Consider the following 12,579-nt stretch of genomic DNA (forward strand, 5'->3'; position numbering starts at 1 on the left):
TTCGCATTGGATACAGTTTGGCAACATTATACAACCGTTGCCACATTGAATAGGATTGCATTTTTTAAAATTGCGTACTATCTTACTATCAATTGTCCCAAGAAACCTACACAATCGATAAAATGGTCCCAAGAAACCCGAGCATTATTCCTAACGAGCACAGTTTCTCCGACACACGACCGCCACAAGAGAAGACCATAACTTCTCGGGTAACCACGACCGGATGACCTTAGGTCGATGGCTTCATTAAATTATTACAGTTCAATCGTTCCGGTACAACAATCTCTGACGGGCAACTTCTGTCAGTACAACTTTGTGTACGAGAACATGGCATTGGCGAGACTCTCAGAGGGTTCAGCGCATGTTAATTTACTTTCTTCGGCTGCACCACAGATTAAATTTACTCGTAATGGAAGCTTCGTATCAATCAACCATGCTCGGAACGGTTTGGAATGCTGCAACTGGCAACCACCATGCGCCTCCATCGATGATCGGTGTCCGTTTTCGGGAGACCATTACCGTCTCGTAAGGTGTCAGTGTCGAGGGTCACAACTCAGACCGGCTGTGTACCATGAACCGGAGATGCTCTCATTATCGTAAATCCGTGCAGCTAAACACACATCACATTGGCACATTGCGCGTCGTATAGTTTGGTTCGACTTGGTCCAGAGAGGAGGCAGTAATTTCCGTTCAGTGGGCCACTCCGGATGTTGGCCGCACGCTGGTTGCCATTGTTCCCGGCCACTCGCACGGAATGAACTGGAAATCAATTTTCCCACCGCCGACCAAGCCGCAAGCGGCTGAACCCATTGGAAGTTGCGTTCCGGAAGTCAAAGTCTGCCCGACGCGGTTTGGTGATGTGCGAAAAACCAGGAGAAAGGAAATGTAATTTGGATCACTTTTGTTCGGTGCGCGTGTGTGTGGGCATTGTATTTGTTTATTGTATTAATTTGCTATGGTGTTTAACAATAACATTCGGTACAAAGTTTCTAGACTTTGAGTGGCGAAACGAATTGAATTCTGCGGTAGATTGGTAAACCATTGTATGTCTTTAGGAGAACGCCAATGTGTGATGTGGGACCACCAATTCGAGCCGTTTGGCAGTCCTTTTGACACAACATTAACAGCAGGAATCGGATGAACCGGTTTCCGGTAGCTTCTTTGCTGGTTTCGTTTACGAGAACGACCAGAGACTTTCAACTATCTCCACGGGATGTCTGCCGTTAGGTCAAGTCCTCCAGCTTGGTGCCCATGAAGGCGACTTACGAAACGTGACGGTTTCGTCTCCGGTGCCGATCCATCCACTTTTTGTGGCTCTTAATAACACACGAGTGAGGGTGGAAAAACTATTTTTCTTCTTCTACTTTTTCTGGAGAGCTTTTGTTTTCTGGTCCGTCGGTCCTTCTTCTTTACATCTATTGATCGTTCGAACTAACCATTCACTGCTCCGGCGCTGACTCGACCCGACTTGAGGAATGCTTGAAAAAGTAGTGCAAGTCTGTAATTTAAATCAATTTCCCTAATGGACACCATGCAGGTTGACAGTTCGCTTTCTTTCGTACGCTTCTCTTTGCTCCCTATGGTGATGCCCGTTTCTGTGGCCGATGCCAGACACCGGACAAATTGGCAACATCATCACGTCACTAGTGTCGTGTTTTTTCACCGTGGAAATAGTCGTCTTGGTCTGATCGAAAGATTTTTACTGCTTCGCAGACAGCTGGCAGGCTGGCGGGACTGTGAGTGGAGAACCTTTCGAAACCCTGTGGACCGTTGGGGTTTCCTGGGAGCACCAAAATAGATTAACGACGAAGCGTCGCAGTGAGGAAATGAGATATTTAAACGATCGCGCCATGAAGAATCTCCCGGAAGAAACTGGCTAGTTGAAAAACTATGTTTAATTTTAATGACTTTGCCATTTGTTTACCGACTGGCAATAAGTGCGGAGAGAAATGTAAAACGGAATAAAAGTGAATTCCTTAGCCGGGAACGGACAACAACTTTGATCGACTCCTTGTCCTGTCCCGTTTTGTATAAGTTTATCAACTCTTAATGAAGTACATTCCGCGGACATTTCAGTGAATACATACTACCCGTAGTGAGTGACAGATGAAATAAACTTGACTTGTAAATCCCGGATATTTCCTCATCATATCCGGTAATTGCCTAGTAGGTATCAGAACATTCAGTGAAGCCAACTGTTTTGGAAAGATTTATTTATTTTATTCTAAACTACTGAGAACATGGAGCTTAAGCCTTAATAAGGTTGCAGTCAGGGGTTTGCAACCTTATTTTATGCTATTTCTATTATTATTACATGTAACGGAACTTGCAGTGAAGCCGTTCAATTCTTTCAGGCGATACGCTGTTCGTTACTCTCTAGAGTACCATTTCATTTTGTTATGTGATTTTATATTCTACGAAAACCATTCATTGCTCTATAAGGTAGTAATCCAATTTTTAAGCCGAGTTGATGTTGGTATTTAAGCGAATTGTTTTTGATTTAATCTTTTCATATAAATATTCGTTATCAACGTCAACAGAAACAATTATAGTCAATACCAAAATACGTATTAATAGTGTACAGTCGCTAGGCTAACTCAGAAGTATATATAAGTAGTACTCAGAAGTACCAACATATTTTACGTACAATTTTCACATGTTGGCTTAACTAATTATCGACACGATGATGCTATTAGCAGATGCAATAAGTTGGTTAGCGTTAGAACACAAATAAGGTATTACATACTTCGCATGTTTATTACCTGTATTGTATTCGTCCCCACAGGGATACTATTAAATTTCATTTTCAGTTTTTTTCTTTTGGCAATTTCCTACACGTTGCACAGTACCGAACAAAACCCGCCGCGGTTCGGTGTGACAAATTCATGACAATTGTTCTGCCAACTGTGGCACCATTCATGCGGACCACAAGCAGTCCGCACATAACGTGGTGGCAAATTACTTCGCTAACTTCCAGTTCATGAGCAGGCCGCAAAAATAAATTTAATATTCACTGTCCCGGATCCGGATCCTCCCGGCATTGGCTTCGCGGCGGCGCCCATTCATTCCCTCCAGGGGAGACCGGGTCCCGGGCAAAAGGCGGGCTCTAATGTCCCGACAATGTTTGCCAACTTGGCTCGCTTCGACACAATGACGGAAAAATAATAATAAAAAAGGAACTATCACAATGCTACTTTTATTTTCTCGGCCATAAAGTTAAAGTCTGGAGCGCGACATTTGTCCCGATTCGGAGGTGGAACACCCTTAGGCTTTGCATAGCTTACCGTAAGTGGCCAATCAATTCTATCTCTTCCCTAATTAGTTTGTTAATTAGGTTAAGGTTAATTATAAAATCAAATTTCTTTGAGTTGCATGATACATTTCTGGTGATATGTATCCACACAACGAGAGAAAAAGCTATCGAAAAGCAGCAAAAAGTTGAAAGAAAAGGCAATCACCTCAACTGAACCTACAATACATTTTTAAAACGGTTTTACAAATTAAAACAATAAGTTATTTAAAAGTAAAAATACGGCCTGGCAGTAAATTCCAAAATAAAAAAATATAATAGTTACAATAGTTCACTATTTTCACTAACAAACTAATAAATAGTTTCACTATTTTCATGAAAGGTTAAATGTTTGAACTTTCATAAAAGCTGACTACAGTTTGGAAAATGGTGCATTTTCATTTACTTATTGTCTTATCAAACAGCACAAACCTGCTTAGCTTTCGACCACTATTACGGCCCCGATAATCCTCAACAATTACTTTATTGTATTCCCTAAATTCTAAATTCTCATGCAAGCTCCGATTCTAAGAATCCAGAGCGATCCCCCTTGTATTCCTTGATGAGCTTATTTTCGGAACTGTGACGTTTTTGTTACACTCGTACTGCCACCACATTACGCTTCAAGTTACGGACTCATGATTACAAATGTGTTTGCTCTGGGGCGCCCATTTATGCGATGCTCGGTTCGCGATGCTGGCCGCCGATGTGCGGCATTCGCGTGCGTTGGGAATGACCTTCTGATAGACTGCCGGTCGACTCTCCTGCTGGCCATTTCGGCCACGGTTCGATATATTTGGCATGTCCGCCGCCGATGCTTGACTTGTTTCACTTTTTAAGAGCCGTTTTTACAGGGACATAAAAGAAACTTTCCTCATCGGAGAAAGTGCGCAATTGTGCATGTGCAGAGGGTACCATTAATTCGCTTTGAGCGTTAACGACACTGACGTGCCATTTTGATGTTTTTAGTCCATTTTTTCTTATCTTTTGTTTGAATGTATTTGCTTCGACGAATAACACACAACTCAAAATCTGCCCTAGGTCGGGTTTAGTCCTTAGCCCAACGTGACTCGGCAAAAGATACAAAACAGATGATTGACAGTAATCAGTAAAACATTGATCGACGCTCGAAAGCTGCCATAAATCCTGGCTTGAAGTATTCCTTCTGGTTAAACGATCACTTTCACAGGCATCTTTACAGGACGCTCGTTGTAAATGTTTTTGCGCCTTTTAAACGGGCCACCGATTCATCACTGAACACGAAAATTGGCCTTGCGTCACAATTTTGGGCGTTCGACGAACGCTTCGAACAACCCGCAACAAATTGTCGCCAATCATTTCGTCCGTGCGCACGCCACAATAGACTGTGGCCGTAAAATTGCAGCTCTCTACCGATTGTCCCGATGCTCATCGAGCTTCCTTTCTGGCAACTGCAAAGCTGCCGGGAGTTGTTGATAGGTGAACTGACGAGCAAGCGCGCCCTTACTTGTGCCGTGGATTGGGCGGCGAGCGAAAGGTGACAGTGGGTTGTGTGAAAAAGTAGTCTCATAATAACAATAAAAGCACCACCCACCCAGTGTCTGGCGTCCTTGCCGTCAGTGGCGCTTCCCTCCAACTCTCGGTGCCGTGGCGTCTCTTGGTCTCGAGTTGGGGATTTTCAAACGTCTTCACTGCGCAAACGGTTCGGTTGCCGCTGTTTTCACTTTGAAGCAGTGATAAAGCACCCTCAGCCTGGCTTATAGTCGACGTAGAGGATACTTTGCTGATTTGATGGACGGATGCTCGATACTCTACAGTCTCGCCGAAGAAGTTCTTGTGCTCCGACGACCCACTATGGGCGAAACGATTTGGGGAAGTTTTTGTGTTGAAAAATTTCTTCTCGAGCACCGATGATTGAATGATTATTTTTTGCCGACTGTTTGGAAGGAGTTTTCCCTCGCGCGTTTACTGTCGCCGGATATGGGGGGTGATCACGAAACGCTTTTGAAACACCGGAGCGATCGGGAAACATAAATAAAAACGGGGGTTCCATTTATTTTATGGGCTGTTTTTATGATTGACGAACCGCACAGAGTTTTGCCATTCATATGTAATTGAATTGGGAAAACTAATAACCACCGTTTATCTGCTAAACATGGAAATTGAAAAGGATATGATTCAACTACCATCACGTGTATTCAAACTGTGCCTTGTATGCATAAATATCGGAGGAATTCATTTCAATTTTAATTGTTCTAACACTAGAACGTAATAAGCTCATAATAGGGTTAGAAATATCGTATTCGATCGTCTGCCAAACGATATTTCAACAGTTATGTAAATACAATAACCTTACTAAGATATCAAAAAAGAAAGTGACAATTGAATACATTATAAAAACTTTTAATAAAAAGCTTGTTTAATAAAAAAACCTTTGAAAGAATTTGGAAGAAAATGGCTTCAACGAATTGAGTGGTAAACGACATTCAACGATATGGCGCCAATAGCAGTTTCAATTTCAGCTGTAGTTGAAAATTAGTATTCTATAAAGTATTTTATAACGTTTTACTAGGTTCCAAACAAACGAGTTAGTTCGGTTCATTAAAGCGACCGGAAGATAAATTCTTTGGTTGTCAAAACCCTATCATCTGTAAACCATGTTCTGAGCAGTATATTCTGTGCAACGAACATTTAGTTAAAATTAAGCAACACTTAGGTTCGGGTACTACTTTAATTTCGCAATTTGAATTTGAACCATCGCTATTGAAAATTTATTCATACGGTGTGTTTTTAGCCAGGCGTGAAGCTTCTCACGTCTAGTATTTTGGAAACCAAGTTCAATCACGATTACTTTGTAATTTGTAAATTATGGAGAAGCTTGCCTTCTGTTGGCCGCAGCCATCGAGGAGCGGTTCACAGCTGCGTACGCTTTGCAGTGGAACCATACAACCGATCCAGGATGCAACGATATTGCAGTTGAAGCCTTCGAACGCACTTTGGTCTGCTTATGTTTACCACGTATGATACCTGCCACCGGCGGATGGTGGGTTTTCACCGACGTTATTTATGGTCCACGTTCGAAAAAGTTCCTCTTCCTGTGATGCCTCTGAGGCAATCGCATCACACGCTACACCAGCAACACGCAAAGCAATGTACAAGAATAACGTATTTAAGGGGCTCTCAGGGGCTTTAGGCAACAGCCCGAGGCTGGAGATCGTCATGCTGATACTAGCGAGGATGCACCGTTTGCAGTAGGGATTGCTGCCTCCAGACGATATTTCTCCCAACGGGGCGCAGTAAATCTTTCCAATCAATTGAATTGCGTGTGTTTGAATTCCTCTCGGGGACAGTTGCATCGATCCGTAGCTTGACTCGAAACATCGAGCACCTGTAGAGACCTGTTGTTCAATCGTGCCTAATCTGGGTTCTAGAATTTTTCTTTTGCAACTCCCTCGTCTGGGAGTCGCCGGAAACGTTTGATCGACGTGGCAGTCAGCAACTCGGTCCAGCGTTTATTTCGTGCAGTTCTCCAACGAGTCCAGTTCTTGGCGCTATTCGATATCACCACATCAGAGGCGATCTGTTGAAGTTATTGCTTATGGTCTCCCGGGTAAACATCTATCATTTCCCAATGTGTCCGAAGTGCTCAGCGTATCGACAAGCATCAACCAGATTGCCTCGCTTCGACGAAGTACATCAACCACCGGTATGTTAGACGAACGTTGGTGGGTTGTGTGCTGCGACTGACACCAACTACTGGCAGCGGCAGCAAATGTCCGCGTAATTTGTTGGCTCCCAACCGTTTACCTGGCGGAAACGTCCGGAAACGTCGGTCCAAACGGGTGGGCGAAATATGAGGAACGCTTGATGTATGCGAGCTACGGTACTGGGGAGTAGCTGCTCGTGTCGCTGATGTGTCTTCGTCAGTGCAGCAGAGCATGAAACTATAAAGGCGAGCCCCAAACCCACTACAAGTCGTGTCATAATGGAACAATTACTACGAGGACGTTGCTGGCGATGCACCGGATGTGTTCCGGGGACGAGCTAGTCTACTTGAGGGACCGTGAAAGCAGCCACCGAACGATGATGCACGTTTGTTGAACCGAGCGGAAGTCATAAATGCGCATAAATGACTTGCAACCCATGGCGTGGCAAGAGAATATGGAACGCTGTCAATTCTAGAACTGTATCCTTTGAGTACGGTGAAAATTCGCGGCTCTGAACACTAACCGCTCACCTGTTGTCATTCAGAACAGCTAACGAAATGCAGTTATTCGTCGAATCTTGCAAGATTTTGTAAATATTTCGGTGAAAAAATTATTGAGCGAGGTAATGTTCTTAGAGCCACATTATTAGTAATGCTATTGATTTATGTTTCTCCAAATGCAATATTAACTACAAGAAGAAGCAGTGCCACATTATGCAGATTTAGTTTTTCCTTTGAACCGATTTATCTTCACTTTTAAAATGGTAACTTATGGCGGCATAATTTATGTCATATTTTAACCGTACGAGGTTTTTTTAAATATATTAGACGATTACTCTAGACGACTCTAGTAGACGATTACTTAATTACTTACTGACACAGCATTTCATTTAAATAGTTTGATTTACAGCTTTAGATTTCTACAGCTTAATTACTTACTGATACAGCATTTCATTTAAATAGTTTGATGAACTGCTTTAGATTTCAACTACAATTGAAAACGCTTTAGATGCTATGTCTACAATTGAAGAAAATAGAAAGAAAACTGTTTTGTCCCAATATTTGATTCATTGTTGTGGTGTGTATCAAATCGAGAAAAAGGAAACGCTATATAACATTTTCAAACCTTTACTCATGTATAGTGTACGGTTTACTAAAAATAATTTACTATTACGTATCTGCCACGACATTGATACATTTAAAAACTTTTCGTTAATAATTCGTTAACATTTGTTGTTACTGTGAGCGTTTTGGAATTCCTTCGGTGATGCCTCTAATTATGGAAATCTACGATCGGCCATTTTTCCTCATCTATTCTGGGCCAGCTAATAATCATTCGGGGACAATGATTTAAGGGCACATTTTTCGCTGGGGTTTAATTATTTTTATGATTTTTTGTTTTGTCACATTTTTTTCCCCGTGTTCGCTCGCTCGCTGGGGAAAACGCGGCTTTTTCTCTCTGCCGGGTTCCGTTTTCTGACATTTTCCCCAATTTTGCGCCTGAGTTGGTTTTGCGGGAAAGCATAATCCTTCGGCCACAACCGACTGGGGGCTGGTATCCATTACTGGTCGGACAGGAAATATGCGGCAAAATGGAGAAACCATTTCAAGCTCGTCAAATAGCTACCGGGGCCCGGTGGTCCCCTGTCGCCCTTCCGAAGGATGGCGCGCTCCTAGTTGAACAATAATTCTGTTTTTCCCTTCGCTTACCAGCGAAAAAGGAAAAGTAGAAAGCTTCCGGAACCAAATCAATTGCCTGTGAACGGTGCCGAAACGCTTGATACATAGCACCGGCCGGTGGGACGAGCATAGCCGAAAGACGCGCTTTGGTGCTATGCGTCGTGGAAAATGGTGGTGGATGGGCCAACCTCTGCGGATAGCAATTTAGTGTAAAACAAGTCCAAGGTTTTTGCCATCATCATGCTATCCGCTAAGCGTGATGTCCTCTGTGACAGCACATTGCCTACAAAATATAGATGTTACATATTCGAGTTAAAATCTTGTCTAAAAGTTTAGGCACACAGGGTAATAAAAAATCTGTATAATTTTAATACGACATTTACCATCGTTTGTAGCGTATATATTGTAGCGTACACGTGTTGCTGGTCAAATATTTTTAACCGATAGAGTGTGTTTGTGCTTACGAATGTGTGGCTTTGACTGTTGTCCGGAACACATATCCGCTCGAAAGACCACAAAAAATCCACGACTCACAGTCGATGACGATCCGTTTGGTCATTTACCATTCCATTCGGGTATCCCTTTTGTGGGCACTACTCGGTTAAACGGGATCAACTGTTTGTTTTTCCAGCGTATTGACCCGAAATCGATTTTCTTGTTTGATGTTTGTTGGATTAGAAAGTAGGTGGTCCGGAAAAGAAAAAGACGTGCCAAGAGGTGGTCCCATTTCCTGGTTCTTGTTAGGAGCTACTCAACTGTTCGAAGTTGTTGAATACTTTCGTTGCTTTATATGCTTTCAAATTAGTGCAAGCACAGCCGTACAAAGAGTAATCCTTGTGGGTTTTTATCGAAAGGTTTCCGTTGCTTTGTCCCCCCGCAGGTACTCCTATCCCGAGTCAGCTAATTAGTTAAAGAGTCGTCCAGCAGGATCAGTATGGAGCTACTGGTCTCGCCGGATGCTGCCCGCAACATAGCCGCCGGCGTGTTGGATCAGGACGGCCAGAGTCAGTTTCTCTCGGAGGAACCCACCGATCCAGACCGGACTCACAGTGATCACGGTGGAATCGTTAATCCGGCCGCAACGCTGGACCTCGAGCTCGAACAGACGGCAACAGATGGCGACAGTATCATCAGCGATATCGCCCGAGTGCCGCGACTTCCGGGCGATGGGGCCCAGGCTCCGGACGATGAATCGACGGATACCACACCGCAACCATGGCCATCCCGGCCATTCCCACCGTTACCGCTCAAGGGTGCATCGCCGGGGCTGCGAGTACCAGTCTCCAACGGAGACCTCCCGAAGGTGGAACCATCGGGTCATGAGCCGCGTATCGGTGACCCCAAACCAGGTGAGTGTCACGAATTCGAGACTGTCCGGTGAAATCCCGTGCAAGTCCCAGTGGGGAACAAAAAAAATATCCTTTTTCCTATCAAACATCCGGGAGGAATCCCGGGGTCTTCAGGATGTCGGCGGAAGATGCACGCATGAGTGGACGACTAGCGACTCACCCTAGCAGGGTAGGTTCTAACTTTCGCCTGAACGAACTCAAGCACGCACGTCCCAGCGGGCCGATGCATCCTGCGAGAGGACCTATAGAGAGGCCAGCGGGCCTATTAATAAAAGTGGTTCCACGTCGAAGCGGAGAGAGAGCTACGCTCGCCTCTGCTATCGCCCCTCCAACTTCAATCGCCCTCCCAAGGGACTCCCTTCCCTGGAGGTGGAACTGGCAACTTCCGGACTGAGCTTCTTCCCTGACACTATGGCAAACGGCAAATTGAATAATCGATAATTTGTTCTGCTACACCCGGGTCTCATCTCCCGGATACTTCCTGCTCCAACTCGCGGAACATATTGCGGTCCTTTATCGATGTCTTTCCCTTCTCGGTCTAGTTGTTGGTTTATTCTACATTTTTTATGTTCTGTTCGCTCTATTCCGAAATCGCTGGTGACAGGTTCTAGGCCCCATTGCTACAGTTATTCCTCTTCGCGTCACGTCACTGAGCTGGCGGCTAAAGTAGGGACACTAAAAATAGCTTCCGGTTCGTGCTATCATTTTCCGCTCGCATCCGTTGCGGCGACCGCAGACAACAGCCGACCGGACGTGCGGAGACAGCAATTTGAACGCCTGAGCGCGGGCGCACTTTCAAGGACATCACGGGGCCAGTTGAAGCCACCTTCGAAGATGTTTACCCAGACGAGCTTAACGAGTGCCGGTGCCCACCGGTCCAGGGCGATTAGCGACCCCCCCGTAGTGTCAGCATTATAGCATGGACCCCACCCGTGAGCCAATGGCGAGTGTCGTATTTGTGATTGACTTTGATTGGTGGGTTTTCTCGGATTTCCCGGCAATGGAAAACGCGATTCGAGAAGACATCTGAGCCTGAGCCCCAAATGACCACTGCAACCGGAAGCCTCCTGTCCCCATCCGGTAGGGAAACCAGAGCACGGCCTCCACCGTGACGAACCATTGATCATTGTCGGTGCGGCGGTGGTGTTGCATGTCGTGAACGGCTAATGAGATAATTCATGAGTCGCCGTGGCCGGGATTGCGTGCGCCATCGAGTCCCGACGACGAGATGTTCCGGCGAAACGATTTCCGGCTCCCAGGTTCCGGTCCGGTCGAGCGGTGGGCGCCGAAGATTTCAATTTCAGTCCAGCATCGTTCATCGTTAATGCAGACGGGCGTTGTGGCCGAATAACATGAATTCATTTGTGCTTGAAGTAATTCGGCGCAATGAATCACGCACATGCTAACACAAAGAGAGAACCTTCCTTTTTCCGGACAGAGAGTCGTTGCTCACGCGGCCCAATGCCCGATACTTAATTCAAGCATTATTCAGGCAGATAAAACATCGAAAGAAGACGGCATGATGAAGAACGCATGAATGCTGAGTTTCGTACTACACTCTGCTGGAAGCCAACACCGATTCGAATAAGCAAAAACATATAATTTGCATTTACGACCATAACAATAATATCCTAATAATTGTCTATCATTTCATGTTAAAGCTTCTTTAAATTATTGCGTTAGTGGCATTATTCAGTTACAATTTCCGCGTTGTTCCGTTCGTGTTCGATGACTGGTAATCCCAAGAATTTGGTCTGATACCTAACAATAGTTCGGATAGGTAACACGACGTTTGAGGATAAATACTAAACCAAGATAACATTTCTGAAGATTCAAAAAATTAAGAAAAAGCCCAAAACGTCTGTAAAAATGATACTAAGCAAGGATTCTCAGATCATAAATTTTACGATTTCCCCTAAGGCAATCACCTCTTGATTGAGTATGCATTTTACAACGATTTTGTTTACAATACCTTGTCAACCTCAATTTGGATGGTTTCAACGATTTCATTTATGTGTCCTCGATGTGGAGAACTGTTCTCCACTGTAACTGCCATCTCTCTTTGATACAAAAATCTCTGATCCGAACTGGCTGGATTTGGCCCGAACCATAAGAGTGCGATTCTATCTAAGTATCGTTTTCTGGCATCGTGCATTTAAGATATTTTTTTATGAAAAAAACTTTGGTTACAGAAAATTGTGAAATATGAAAAACTTACCTTCAAAGTGGTAGGTCTTCAACATGAATTTTAGTCTTGCGGCATCATCGGCCGTCGTGTGAATTAATAAAGAAGGAGCCGCCGTAACCGTCGATGGCGTACGCTACCGAGCAATGTTGGCTGATCGATTCTTCTTTGGCGAAATTGAAGCTGACAACTTGGATGACATTTGGTTAATACAGGACGGGGCTGCCTGCCATACAGCGACAGCCACGATCGATTATTTGCGGCACATCTTCGGACAGCGAATTGGCCGTCGGAGTGTTATGAATTCGCCTCCAAAGAGTTGCGATTTTACGCCATTGGACCTTTATCTGTTGGGGATCGGTGAAAGACAACAAACCAGCAACTATTGATG

At 44.4% G+C, this 12,579-nt stretch overlaps 1 protein-coding gene across 1 annotated transcript in view; it reads left to right on the plus strand.

Moving 5' to 3' along the window:
* Positions 1–12,579, plus strand: part of LOC131207610 (adenylyl cyclase 78C) — a 48,978-nt gene that overhangs the window by 28,673 nt on the left and 7,726 nt on the right. The window contains exon 2 of the mRNA XM_058200231.1: positions 9,535–10,003. Within this exon, the coding sequence (XP_058056214.1) occupies positions 9,589–10,003 (415 nt within the window). The 5' untranslated portion in view covers positions 9,535–9,588. The remainder of the gene's footprint in view (positions 1–9,534; positions 10,004–12,579) is intronic.

The sequence above is a fragment of the Anopheles bellator genome, chromosome 2, assembly GCF_943735745.2.
Source record: "Anopheles bellator chromosome 2, idAnoBellAS_SP24_06.2, whole genome shotgun sequence".
Classification (NCBI taxonomy): Eukaryota; Metazoa; Arthropoda; class Insecta; order Diptera; family Culicidae; genus Anopheles; species Anopheles bellator.